At 40.2% G+C, this 15025-nt stretch overlaps 1 protein-coding gene across 2 annotated transcripts; it reads right to left on the bottom strand.

Annotated features, from left to right (window-relative positions):
* Positions 1–2626: 2626 nt before the first annotated feature.
* Positions 2627–14254, bottom strand: LOC123878615 (phenoloxidase-activating factor 2-like). Of its 2 annotated transcripts, XM_045925916.1 has the most exons (12): positions 14094–14253; positions 13086–13246; positions 12361–12471; positions 12001–12081; positions 10722–10833; positions 9706–9866; positions 7993–8131; positions 7144–7258; positions 6058–6163; positions 5322–5497; positions 4246–4419; positions 2627–2842 (listed from the first exon to the last, which is right to left on the bottom strand). In XM_045925916.1, the coding sequence occupies exons 1-12, from the start codon at positions 14099–14101 to the stop codon at positions 2675–2677; spliced, it is 1512 nt and encodes a 503-aa protein (XP_045781872.1). In that variant the 5' UTR covers positions 14102–14253; the 3' UTR covers positions 2627–2674. The 2 variants fall into 2 exon arrangements, with proteins under 2 accessions (XP_045781872.1, XP_045781873.1); XM_045925917.1 differs by lacking the exon at positions 12361–12471 and having other exon boundaries at positions 14094–14254.
* Between the last annotated feature and the right edge of the window lie 771 nt (positions 14255–15025).

The following is a 15025-nucleotide window of genomic DNA, read 5'->3' as shown; positions in this document are numbered from 1 at the left end:
AGATATTTAATGTGTCAATCAGAGACTAGGTAGAATCGTGAAGCATAGACCATACTTTATATTCTTTAATTGCTGTTGTATTATTATAGGTTTAACTATGATCTATGCAGTACATAGAATTGCGGATGCATGTGAGGTAAATTTTTAGTTAGGTATGTTATTTTTTTTTATTGCTATGTTATTATTTACATGGCATTATGACTATTTAGGTATTTAATCTGTGGTGACCACAGATTAGAAGCACATGAAGTTATTATACGCATTTCATATTAAAATATTGTGTTTAAAAATAGTGACTCATTTTTTTTTTCAGTTGATTGGTTTTTTTTTTGCTGTGAAATCATTCGTAATTTTTGTGATCGACTGTGACTTCATTAATCATTTTAAGTAATTACTGTGAGTTCACTGGTTATTTTTCTAATTTACTGTGACCTCATAAATCATTTTTATGACTTACTGTGAGTTCAACTGGTTATTTTTCTAATTTACTGTGACTTCATTAATCATTTATAACTAATTACTGTGACTTTGTTAAGCATGTATATGAATTACTGTAAGTTCAAAGCTCATTTTATTTTTTATGTTTTACTGTAAGCTTTTTGGTATTTTTATGAGTGAGTTAGTTGCTTTTATAATTATTTGCACTGTCATTTTTGTTTTATGTAAATTCAATATCCAATGACAATCAAAATGTGAGTCACTATTTTTATAGATTTTAGTAAGGTCTAATTTTATAGAAATGGATTACTATTCAAACAGATCTAAAACACACAGATCCCGATCCTTAGTGTTAAAGCATATGAAGTGACAAAAAAAAAACGTGACGTTTTGTTAGAAGCTCGTTAACTATCGTGAATGTGGTTCGGTTCCCATTTTTTTTATTCATTGTAGGCAAGCGCTTGACCTCAATCACACCTGATGGAAAGTGATGATGTGGCCTAAGATGGGACGGGTACTGACCATTAACATTTGAATATTATTCAATTAAACTCAATGAAATCAAATGAGAACCAAACTACGTTTGTGTGGAAAGAGCGATAGGATTACTGGATCGTTAATGGATCAATCCAGTATTGGGTTTTGGACTTGCAGCTCGATTGAGATAGAATGACAGCTACAATGTCACGATCGCAATCACCTCTGAATTGTTGACGCTCGCTCACTATTGGCTACAATGCATTGTTGCAACAAGCCTACCGTAAATTTAGCCAATAACAACAATTGCGATTGTAATAATGATTGATGCAGGTTTTAAGGAATCGTTCACCTGTTTCTTTTGGCGGCTTATTCTTTGCAACTTTTTGAATCGGTGTTAAAATACTTGGATATTTCTATAAAGTCTAGACTTTAACGTTGAGTAAGTTAGCTTGTTTTCCTATAATTTTAGTATGATATAGAATTATTATATTTATGACGTTTACTAGTTTTGTATGTGCGGGCGATGTGTTGTCATGTAAATAAGTGAGTGATTAAATAATTGTGATTTGTACAAAGCACATTGGTTGTTTAATTTTTGTCATTTCTTCCTTTGAACCTATACAGGTAGTAATTAGAACGCTATCAAAAAAAATTGGTTGTCTGTAAAGTCGGTTTACTGACGATAGTTGAACGTGACAACAAAGGCCGATTGTGCTTCTTTGTCGCTCGTTCCGCGCTCTCGCTTGCACTTCAAGCCTTACATGGAACGCCTCAGAGCGAGGTAACGCCGCATGAGTCATGTTTTTTCGTGCGTGCAGCCGGCTCTATCGAATTATAAGACGTTGTCACGTCAAAAAGGGCAGAATCGGCCTGCCTCTTCGCATCGCTTCCGACCGCTGCCGTTCTGGTGTGATATGGCCCTACGAAGTGTATGAACACAAGTGTAAATTAAAAATTTATAACACCCCCGACAAGTGGAGGTTACAGTAACTAGAAAAAAAAAGATTCCGACGAATAGAGAACCTCCTCCTTTTTTTGAAGTCGGTTAAAAAGAGCTGGTAACTTTCAAACGGCTGAACAGATTTTCTTGAATTATAGCTAAGAACTCTCGATCAAACCACCTTGCAAACAAAAAAAACTAAATTAAAATCGGTTCATTAGTTTAGGAGCTACGATGCCACAGACAGATACACACGTCAAACTTATAACACCCCTCTTTTTGGATCGGGGGTTAAAAAACCAGATCTTAATCAGGCTTTTGTATTTTGACCGAGCGAAACGAGGTCTCCGAGTCTGAAAATGCACTTGTCTGGCTTTACACAGATTAGCCAATGTCAAGTTTGTAATTATTTACAAGTTAGGGAAACTATACAAGTATGGACTTCGTCTGTGCCGGCGCTCGCCGACACACGCGCGGCGCCTCTTAGAGCGCTTCCCAGTCAGTTCCACCACCAAAAAACACCAACTAACACAAAAACCGGCCACTTTTAACAAAAAAAAAAAAAAAACACTTCAAAAAGCAAGCCAGCAAACGCCAACACAGACGAAGTCAAACCAAAAATTATGCCCAGAGCTTCTCTAATTAATAATGTACCTAAACAAGGAATGACGCTGGATTTTTCGAAATTCCCACGGAATAGAGAATAAAGATTTATAATTTCGCCGAGCGAAGCCTCAGAAGGTCGCTAGTAGGTAAAAAAATAAAACAGCTGTTTGAAGTTTCTATTTTCATATATTATTTTATTAGCCTACTTAACTAGAAAGAGTAGGTGGTGTTGTCGTACCCCGCGGCCGCCATCTCCCGCTGCACCCAGCTGTACAAGTGCGGCACGTTCACGTACACGCCCGGCACGTCTTTTTTACCGCACGCTAGCCCGTACGCTACCATACCTACCACCGCGTACCGTGTCTTGCCGTCTCGATGCTGAAAATTAAAAAAAAATTAGAAAGAGAAGAGTAAATCTGTGTGGTGTCTTCTCGACAAACTAACGTTTATCGGGGTACGGGCCTCGAGGCCGAGCCTCCTTGCCCGGGCGTGTCCTCACAGGTTCTTTGCTACCTGGATAATTAATTTCAGCCCTTTCTAAAGGTCTGAGGTCGCGCCTGAATTCGACGTCGGCCTTGAGGCATCTGGATTCTCTCTATCGGCTCTCTCTCTCTTGGTAGTGCCATATCCGGTGGGTGGGTTATCGTGTCCGGTGGTTGGGGTGTCGTGTCCGATGCGTCTTCGTCTTCGTCGCCACCGATGCCTACGTTGGGGGGCACCATTGATATGGAACGTAGAAGCTCACGGGGCAGTGGACGCCCGCCCTAAGCCTTTTCTAAGCCCTTAAAATTGGATATTGGACACACAAGCGCTAGGTGGCGCTGTATAAACTTCGTACGGAGGATCTTAGATATATCGCAGAAGCGGGTCTCCTCCGTTTGACCTAAGTCAAAACGGTGGTACGGGCCTCGAGACATGGCTTCCCTGCCCGGGTGTGGCGCGGGGAAAAACGCTTCCCCGGTCCACTAACAGCTTCGTTCACACAGGCTGCGTAAGCGTAGACGTAGCGCATACCATTGCGTTTTAATGTATGGAACTGTATGAAACATGGCATACCGCTTGCGTGGCGTGAACGTTCGCGTAGACGTAATGCGTGCAGTTATGTCTACGGATTCACACGCCTCACTCACACGTGTACGTGCTGCATACGCAATTGGTGTGAATTGGCCTGTCTTCTTGGCTTAGGGCCTCGAGGTCTCGGTTGTGCGTTGGTTCCAGGCCCCCCGTACTGTAAGCGATGGGTTCGCCATTGTACACGAGGGTATTGTCAAGTCCGTCGGTTGTCAAGTATGTCGGTACATACTCCAACCACTAAGTATTACTTCTCGCCCGCAGATCCTTTTTCCACGTACATGCAAACTGTGGAATCAACTCCCATCGGCGGTATTCCCAATAGATTACAACATGGGGTTATACAAGGAGCGGACCAACAAATTCCTGAAAAGCCGGCAACGCATCGGCGATACCTCTGGTGCTGCAAATGTTCATGGGTGGCGGTAATCACTTAACATCAGGTGACCCGCATGGTTGGTTGTTCGCTATTTTCTTATAAAAAAATTGGTTGTCTGTAAAGTCGGTTTACTGACGATAGTTGAACGTGACAACAAAGGCCGATTGTGCTTCTTTGTCGCTCGTTCCGCGCTCTCGCTTGCACTTCAAGCCTTACTTATGGAACGCCTCAGTGTGAGTTAACGCCGCATGAGTCATGTTTTTTCGTGCGTGCAGCCGGCTCTATCGAATTATAAGACGTTGTCACGTCAAAAAAGAAAGTAACAACTCACCCCTATAGGACACACGAGGGAGGATCCGCCGTCCCCCTGGCAAGTGTCGACGTGCTCCTCTCCCCCCGCACAAGTTAGTGACTCGTGTAGGACGAACTTTGGGATGTGACGGAACCGGGTGTTGGTGTGTAGCTGGGTTTCGCAAGTCTTGTGTTCCACTAGGGGCAATTTGATCTGAAATAGGGGCAAAGGGGTAAATACATTTCAAAAATAGGGTATCTATAGCCTATGTCTTAATTTGACTTTTTAAAGAGTTTCTTGCTGATTCTTCTCGGTAGAAAAGACATTCCACTGTGTGGAGGTTCTGACCTTCTTCAATATATTGACATATCAGTCCGGATGTCTTTCCTCCAATCTATACCTACCGCAGCACTCTGTCAAACCTAAGGTTCTGACAGAGTGCATTACGTAGTATATACGTCAAAGGACAGGGAAGTAGTGCCAATGTGTGGAAGTTCTAACTTCTTTAATATATTGATGTACCTAATCTTCAGTCTGAAATCTGGATGTCTTTCCCCCAGCTCATACTAAACAAGTGGTGAAGTCCAGTAAAACACTGGACAGATAATGCTAAAGCTACTCACCTTCTTCAATATATTAATTATTAGCGTATTGCGTACCTACTCATCATCTGGATTTTTTCCCCCAGCCTACACGGTAGCACTTTGTTAGAACCTTTGAACCTAGGACAGGCAGACAGTGCCAATGTGTGAAGCTGCTTACCTTCTTCAATATATTGACGTACTTCATCATACTGGATATCTTTCCCCAGCCTATACTGTAGCACTTTGTTAGAACCTTTGACATGGAAGCAGTGCCAATTTGTCTTACCTTTTTCAATATATTGACGTACTCATCAGTCTGGATGTCTTCCCCCAGCCCATACTAAAGCAAGTGGCACGGTCCGGCACAACACTAGACAAACAGGCAGTGCCAATGTGTTGAGTTTCTTACTTTCTTCAATATATTGACGTACTCATCATACTGGATATCTTTCCCCCAGCCTATACTGTAGCACTTTGTTAGAACCTTTGACATGGAAGCAGTGCTAATGTGTGGAGCTTCTTAGTTCTTACCTTCTTCAATATATTGACGTACTCATCAGTCTGGATGTCTTTCCCCCAGCCCATACTAAAGCAAGTGGCGCGGTCCGGCAGAACGCTGGACAAGCAGGCAGTGCCGATGTGTGGAGCCTTCGCCAAATCGAAGGGTGACTTTAGGAATATGAGCGCGATGTCGTTGTAGACTGAAGCTGTTGGCAGAAACAAGATTTTTTTAGTATGCACTCCAAACACACAATTAATATTATTAAGAAGGTAATATTTTAAATGCGAAAGTGTGTCTGTCTGTCTGCTTTTCAAGGCCCATCCATTTAACTGATAAAACATAACAGTACTAATTTTATTTCAGAAAAATCCGCTAACCGTAAATTTGTAGTTACATCACATTTACTAAATCCAGAATACTAGTATATTATAAATGCGAAAGTGTGTTTGTCTGTCTGCTACCTTTTCACGACCCAACAGTGTAATCGATTCTAACGAAATTTGGTACAGGGTTAGCTTATATCCCGGAGACGGACATAGGCTACTTTTTATCCCGGAAAATCAAAGAGTTCCCACGGGATCTAAAAAAAACTAAATCGATGCGGATGAAGTCGCGGGCATCCTCTTGTTACATATAAATGGCTCAGTCCGTCATTAACTTGCAGTGTTCTACATAAAAGTGTTATACCTTGTACGATGGTACGGAACCCTTCGTGTGCGATTCCGACTCACACTTGACCGGTTTTTTTTTTAAGATACAACTTACTTCGGAAAAAGTCTGGATGCGAGACGAACCTATCCGCGTCGCGCTCTTGTATCTTATGCTGCTCCTTGTCGGTCTGTGTGTCCCACTCGCCGGCGCGGCATTTCAGCTGCAAAGCAAATCATCATTATGATCAACCCATCGCCGGCTAACTACAGAGCACGGATCTCCTCTTAGAGTGATGATTTTGGCCATAGACTTTCACTTCCAATTCTTTCTTCCAAAAATGTCTTCATTCAATGTATCTATTTATGTATGTATGATTTTGATGAATGAGGTGTCAATTGATTCGTTGTAAAGGTCTGAGTGAGATAGGCTATAATCTATATCTATACTAATATTATAAAGAGGAAACCTTTGTATTTTTGTATGTTTGTATTGAATAGGCTCAAAAACTACTGGACCGATTTCAAAATTTCTTTTACCATTACTTAGAGGGATTCTTCCGAATCCGTATAGGCTATATTTTATCCCGGAAAATAGAAAAAATAAATGTCCACCCGTGCGAAGCCGGGGCGGGTCGCTAGTATTTTATACGAAAGAAATTGACCTAATGGATGTTACATCAAAAAAAGTGGAGGTCGCCCAAAATTTATTTTTGCTACTATATCTAGTGGGATGTCAAATGAAAGAGTACACAATTTTGGGCTCATGTGTGTAAATGTACAGTAACATTAAAATATACCAAGTGACAGAAAAACAATTTTACTCTAATATTTCAGCGTTTATTAAGATGGTCGCACTCGGGTTTTTAACCCCCGACCCAAAAAGAGGGGTGTTATAAGTTTGACGAATCTTTACCATCTGTGTATTGGCTGTGGCATCGTAACTCCTAAACTAATGAACTAATTTTAATTTACTTTTTTTTTTATTTGAAAATGGCTTGATCGAGAATGTTCTTAGCTATAATCCAAGAAAATCGGTTAAACCGTTTGAAAGTTATCAGCTCTTTTCTAGTTACTGTAACCTTCACTCGTCGGGGGTGTTATAAATTTTTTATTTACACTTGTAGTTTTCCAGTTTATCTTGTAAAATAACGAAGATCTGACCCGCGTTGGCTCTCCCTCTAACTCGGCTATGAAAACTTACCTCTTCAGGGGTGACCTGAAGCAGTTTATGGTAAGCGGTCATCACAACGGATGGATGGATGAGGGAACCGCCTCCGATGTAGTCGTTTTGGACCCACACACTTGTTCCCGTTTTCCTGGAAAATTTATTAAAATAGGCACATTTTCATAATTTTTCCGAGTTCCGTACCTCAAAAGGAAAAACGGAACCCTTACAGGATAACTTTTTTGTCTGTCTGTCTGTCCGTCCGTCCGTCCGTCGTGTCTGTCAAGAAACCCATAGGGTACTTCCCGTTGACCAGGCAGGTGGGTAGACCTTAAAGCACAAGTACAGGAATAAATCTGAAAACCGTGAATTTGTGGTTACATCATTAAAAAAAAATTAAAATGTGTTTCAACTTTCAAAGTAAGATAACTATACCAAGTGGGGTATCGTATGAAAGGGCTTTACCTATACATTCTAAAACAGATTTTTATTAATTTTTATGCATAATAGTTTTTGATTTATCGTGCAAAATGTCGGAAAAAATACCCGAGTACGGAACCCTCGGTGCGCGAGTCATACTCGCACTTGGCTGGCTTTTTAATTACATGGCAGTCATTTTGAAACTTTTATTATTTGTTGTTATAGCAATAGAAATACACAATGTGTGAAAATTTCAACTTAGAGTACCTATTACGGTTTATAAGATACAGCACGGTGCCAGACTGACAGACAGATAGACAGACAGACAGACGGACAGACAGCGCAGGTTTAGTAATAGTTAATACGGTCCCACCCTTAGGCACAGGCATTCTTAGAGTGCGAAACCCTAAGGGTTAGTGATATACTTGGGTATACTAAGATAACTTCTTCTATGGATTCACTCACTTCAACAGCGCCACCATCCAGGGAAAGTCGCCATAGTTGGCGTAGACCCCTCGATCAGCGACATCCTGGGAGGCCGGCTGGAACACGAACAAGTCTGGGTTGTTCCAGCCACACTCTTTACTGGCAGAGGTTGATGGAGCTGAAATAGATATCACACTTCACACTAGGTTTGTATGTAGGTCCAGTAGGGTGGTAACTAGCCATGGCCGAAGCCTCCCACTTGACCAGGGGCCTCACTACCATCGCTTAAGAGGGCTCTCTCCGTCACTCGTTTCATACAATCGTAGTTCCAATTTCATTTGAATATTAAGCAACCAAAGTCCATGAAATTATGCAGACATATTCTAGATCCTAATATCTATGTCTGTGGTTTTCCAGATTTCTGTTAAAATATTCGGTTTCAAAGTTACGCGGTCTTAAAAATTTACATACAAATCTTTGAGCCTCTGTAATTTTAAAACTACATATTTTTAGAAAAATCTAAAACACCACAGACACAGAAATTAGTTTCTAGAATATGTCTGCAAAATTTCATGAACTTTGGTTGCTTAGTATTCAAATGAAATTGGAACTACGATTGTATGAAACGAGTGACGGAGAGAGCCCTGTTAAAGTAGCAACATTTTAATATTGTTTTGACATTTTCATATAAAACTTGTATGTAATTGTCAAAACGTCTACGTGAACGTTCACGCCACGCAAGCGGTATGCCATGTTTCATACAGTTCCATACATTACAACGCAATGGTACGCGCTACGTCTACGCTTACGCAACGCATACGCGACATGTAGTATGGAAACACCGTCAAAGGGCTATCACAACTTCATCATCGGAACTTTCTTCATCGATTATATTCATGGCGAGTGTCGTCCGTGTAATTGAACTTCGCAACACTAACTGAGCTTTGGCTTAGCTCTTGGTGTGCACGCCATTTATTTCTAGCTTAGCTTAGCTTAGCCTAGCTTGCTTAGCTTAGCTTTGGCATAGCTTAGTATTTGGTCTGCAACCGGCTTTACGCAGCCTGTGTGAACGAGCTCTTTTAAGTACTTTTGAATCGTCAAATGCATCTACCATGGGAATACATATTTTGACGATTGGATAAAATAGATATAATATTATGTACCTAGCTATAACATCTAAAATCTAAATTATTAAAACAATGAACCTAAAACTAAAAACCTTAAAAAATATAATATCTATACTTACATATAATAAAATTGTAGAAAAGTGGTGTCTGTACAATGGAAATATATAAAAAAAAAGTAGCAGGGGTTGTTATTATATCGATGCCGAACCCGAAATTGTAATTAATGTTTTTTTGTCTGTTTGTCTGGTGTTTGTGCACGCTAATATCAGAAAAGTCTTATTCGATTTAGATACGGTTTTCACTAATATATTGTAGTAAGCTTCACTTAACATTTAGTGTTTATTTCATGTCAATCGGTTCATAAATAAAAAAGTTATGTCAATTTAAAGAATCACGGCGAACATTTTTAACGTACAGAGTACGTACTACAGAAAAATCACTATTCCACGCGAACGAAGTCGCGGGCACAGCTAGTAATAACTAAAATAAATTATTAAAGGAAGTCCCCTTAGGCAAGGTTCCGAAGATACCGGCAGCGTTCCCCCTTTTACCTACCCTACCATTATCATTATCATACGAGGCATCTCGCAATCCTACTATCGGTTAATGATTACGACTAACGTACCTTTAGGTAGAGATTCTGTCCTTTTCTGGTCAGGTTTGTACGCAGGCGTTGGCGTTGACGTTGGTCGTATAGAGTTCACAACGTTGGCCTCTTCACTCGGTGTAACTCGCTCATCCAGTTGACAGCAAATATCCAAGTAATGAGGGCAAGGACCCCCATACCTGTAGACCATAATATATTTGGAACATTGATCGCAACAGAAGTAAGAACCCGGTAGAAAATGTACATCAACCTTTAAAAACCTTGTGGGAATGAGTGTAATATTTTATAATAAAATTCCACAGTCAATATTAGACTTGCCTTTACAAAAGTTTAAAAAATCCATTAAAAGTATGCTCCTGGCAAAAGCATATTACACAATCGAATATTATGTAAACGATAAAAAAGCATGGATTTGACTCGCTCCAGCAATGCGCGGGTCTGCAATTGCTTGTATAAGTATAGAATATTATTGTAAATTGAACAATTGAAAAGAGCAACCGCCGAGTTTCTTGCTGGTTCTTCTCGGTAGGAACGGCATTCCGAACCAGTGGTAAATTATTTGACGATTCAAAAGCACTTGTAAAAGTTTATTTGAATAAAAATCTATTCTATTCTATTAAGGTGCATGAGACGGGTCTGCCCGCGAAATTCAAATTTTATTTAGTTTTTCGCGATTTGTAAACTAATACGACAAAGTAGGCTTATGGCATTCTAGTTGCGACAATGGCAGTATCATTTCCACGTGTTTATATAAAAATCTTTACTTGATAAGGTCCAGTTTAAGAAATTAGCTTTAGCTCAGGTAGGTATTGACTAATTCGTGAGTTACAGTCGATACTAGAGCTAATTTCTTAAACTGGACCCTTTCGAGTAAAGATTTTTATATAAACCTGTGAGGATGATACTGCCATTGGCGCAATTAAAATGCAATAACCCTACTTTGTCGTATTAGTTTACAATGGCGAAAACCCAAATTAAATTTGAATTTCGTGGGCAGACCCGTGTCATGCGCCTTAAACGCGTCCTAAACCTACCTGACATCTATGAGGTGCGTGCCGTCTCCGATGACCTTACGAGTGTTCTGGTCGCACAGGTAGTACAGCACACAGACCCCCGACACGCCATTCTCAGTTTCGCATGGCATATCTAGAAATTGAGATAATTGATTAATTATGTGTCTTTATTAACAAATATGTACTATAAATACTTAAATATAACAAGCGTAAATTAAAAATTTATAACACCCCTACAAATGAAGGTTACAGTAACTAGAAAAGAGCTGATAACTTTCAAACGGCTGAACCGATTTTCTTGGATTATAGCTAAATCTCGATCAAGCCACCTTTCTAACAAAAAAAAACTAAATTAAAATCGGTTCATTAGTTTAGGAGCTACGATGCCACAGACAGATACACAGATACACAGACACACACGTCAAACTTATAACACCCTTCTTTTTGGGTCGGGGGTTAAAAATTACAAAACAAAAATATCATCCAAATCACTGTAACGAGGCAGGGTGCCCAGAACGCTGGCTGCGTTACCTCGTTGAATGGCCAGACTAATATGCTGACCAAGGTAACTGCCAGACCTCCGGTCACCCGTGGACTCCACAAGACGGGATGACAGGTCTTTAAAAAAGGATCTGGCATTCTCGCCCCACGAACCCATGGTCTCCACTTCAAAATACGGAACCCTAAAAATATGAAATTATTTTCTATATTTTCATATTTGCGCGTCTTGGCCCTTTCCGTATTTAAACAAAAAAAAACCGGCCAAGTGCGAGTGAGACTCGCGCACTGAGGGTTCCGTACTCGGGTATTTTTTCCAACATTTTGCACGATAAATCAAAAACTATTATAAATAAAAATAAATAAAAATCTATTTTAGGATGTACACGTAAAGCCCTTTCATATTATGATACCCCACTAGATATAGTCATCTTACTTTGAAAATTGAAACACATTTTAATTTTTTTTTTAATGATGTAGCCACAAATTCACAGTTTTCAGATTTATTCCTGTACTTGTGCTTTAAGGCCTACCCACCTGCCTGGTCAACGGGAAGTACCCTATAGGTTTCTTGACAGACACGACGGACGGATGGACGGACAGACAGACAGACAACAAAGAGTTATAACGGAACTTATAAGGGTTCCGTTTTTCCTTTTGAGGTACGGAACCCTAAAAATGACTCGGATCCATATGTCAACATTAGCAACACGATTGTTCGAAGACTTTGGTCTTCAAGAACTGAATTTTGGACGAGAAGGCATCTCGAAGCTTTCTGTAAAGAGTAAATACGGATACTTGCCCACGGCAGGAGTTGTATTGATTTCATTGTCAAACTTGTTAGAAGTTTCCGCTGGTTTGCTCAACGATGTATTTCTAATACCTGGAAAAATTACACAATCACAACCAAAGGAGAAAGTACTTTGTGTGTAAGTGTGTATGTATGTATGCGTGTGTGTGTGTCTTCTTCCTAGGTTCTAGAGTCTAGAAATTGTTGTTTGGAAAAATTCGCCAACTTTCGTGAAATGTCAACTTTTGTGACACAGGTACCTATAGATGGAAAGATGAACAGACAGGCAGACAAACAGACGGACTGGATGAAAATATAGGGGTTGCTATAATCTTTGTTTTACTACAATAGCTTAGGATTACAGCTACTTACTGACGTTAGATGGATCCAAATTAATTGCACTCGCTCCCTTTTTTTTGGTTACGGTTTTTGGGTCTGGTTTTATAAAGTCACTGACCCATTTCACTATGTCGTCCACGTCTTCTACGGAACACAATAATAGCATTATGTTAAGTGTCAGACACACGTCACACACGCTCCACACGCATGCCATACACGCGCTACTCGCGCATCACACACTCACTACACACACTCATCACACACGCGCCACACACACGACACACACTCCACACACTCATAACAGACCTTGAATACACGCACCACAAACTTGCCACAGACGCGGCACACATGCGGCACACACGCTTCAAACTCATCACACACGCCCCACACCCTTGCCACAAATGCGCCACACACGCATCACACACGCGCCACACACTCACCACAGACACGCCACACACATTCCCAACACACTCACCACACACGCACCACACACGCGCCACACACGCGCTACAAACTTGCCACAAACGCACCACACACGCCCCCCACATGCTTCATACTCATCACACGCTTTACACACGCGCCACACACACACCACACACGCACCACACACGCCCCCCACATGCTCCATACTCATCACACGCTTTACACACGCGCCACACACACCACACACGCACCACTCACTCACCACACACACACGCCACTGACGCACCACAATTGCCACACACGAGCATTCTCATAAGGCCCACACTTAGAAATACCTGTTTTCTTTGTTGCTGGATTCGGGTCAGCACCATTTTGGTCATTTTCATTATTTTGTGGGAAATTGTTTTTGATCCATTCCAGCGTCTGCTCGTCAGTGTTGTCGTTCGCCTGGGCCTTTACGTGGCAAGTGGTCACTAGAACCGCTATTATTACGTATCTGGGGAAAAAATATTACTCACATAAAATACCACAAGATAAAGTGAAAAAGCCCGATTACTAATGAAATAACTACTATTGAATACTTCTATTGAATAGTAGGCGAAAAGTCAAGATGGCAATCGTGCCTTAGTATTTACTAGCTGACGCCCGCGACTTCGTCCGCGTGGATTTAGGTTTTTCGAAATCCCGTGGGAACTCTTTGGTTTTCCGGGATAAAAAGTAGCCTATGTGCTAATCCAGGATATTATCTATCTCCATTCCGAATTTCAGCCAAATCCGTCTAGTAGTTTTTGCGTGAAGGAGTAACAAACATACACACACACACACACATACAAACTTTCACCTTTATAATATTAGTGTGAAGTGTGATTCCTCATGATATTAGTACCTAGGTACCTACCTACTCAAGGATAATGGAGCTAAATAATATCTATCAGTGAATTTCAGAATCGGAAAATTAGTTCCGTGGATTATCCCCTACAAACTTACAAAATTTACCTGTCTATAATACAGTGAACCCCCGGTAATCCGACAAACGTTTTGCAGGACATTGTCGAACTATCGAATTTGTCGGATTATAGAGTACTGCCTAAGACCCCCTATAGTCCGGAATTTTTTACAAGAGAGTACCTTGTAAGTAATCCGACAATTTATAGATCCAATGATAAGAAGATTCTAAATGTTATACATACTCTGAAGTGCAAATCATACTTCACTACGTATGTGTGTCAAATTTAGTAAATTCAGTAATAATAGACATGTTGGATTACAGGGGGTGCCGGATTACCGGGGGTACACTTAGTACTTATAGACTTAGAATAGATTACATAGTACGGATAACTCACCTTAACATTTTAAAAACACACAAATAAACTTAAGTATAAAAACAAATACTTATAGGTAATAGATACTTAATAAAAACAAAAACGTAAAAAAGATGCGCGCGCGTCGATCGCGCTTATGGCACTAACAAATTAATAAACTAAAAACTTATATTTTATCAGTATGAGGAAAACTTTAAAATAGCCTTCAACTGCGAGCTAGGGTTGTATGTTGCAAGATGATTATTTTTATCGATGAAAGCTATGTGAAGTGACCACGATAAACTGCCAAGGGTCACTGGTAGAAATCTCTTGTAGAGTTAGACCTTCCTTGTCTAGTTTTTATCGTTTTTTTTACAATTACTAGTTTTTGGTACGAATAGGTAAGCATTAAAAAAGTTAAAACCAGAAGTGTGATAGTGTGATAAAAAAAGTGCGTCTTACTGTTTTTCTGTCTACTAACATTTAATTATCCGTCTGTTTAACCGATTTTGATGAAAAGTACCTCCCGATGATGGAAATCTTTGTCCCGGAAAATCAAACAGTTCCCACGGGATTCTTAAATTTATATAAATGCGGACGAGGTCGCGTACATCATCCAGTATTAAATAAATAATACCTACCTAATTATGTAATTTGGAATTTATTTGGGTAAACCGTAGGTAAACCCAATGAATAAGTTTTACTGTCAATGTAAACAAATTGGCTATATGCTATACTTGTTATTGTTAGACTTATTAACTACTTCCTTTTTTCTTTCGACTCATTTTTTTATAATTTACTAGAGGATGCCCGCGACTTCGTCCGCGTGGATTTAGGTTTTAAAGATCCTGTGGGAACTGTTTGATTTTCCGGAATAAATTACAGGGACGCAAGCTACCTCGGTACCACATACAAATCGGTTAAGCGGATGGGTTTTTAACCGACTTCCAAAAAAGGAGGAGGTTCTCAATTCG

This window comes from Maniola jurtina, chromosome 26 (assembly GCF_905333055.1).
Source record: "Maniola jurtina chromosome 26, ilManJurt1.1, whole genome shotgun sequence".
NCBI lineage: Eukaryota > Metazoa > Arthropoda > Insecta > Lepidoptera > Nymphalidae > Maniola > Maniola jurtina.
The sequence above is the reverse complement of the archived record's forward strand: the minus strand, read 5'-3'. Positions and strand labels throughout refer to the sequence as shown.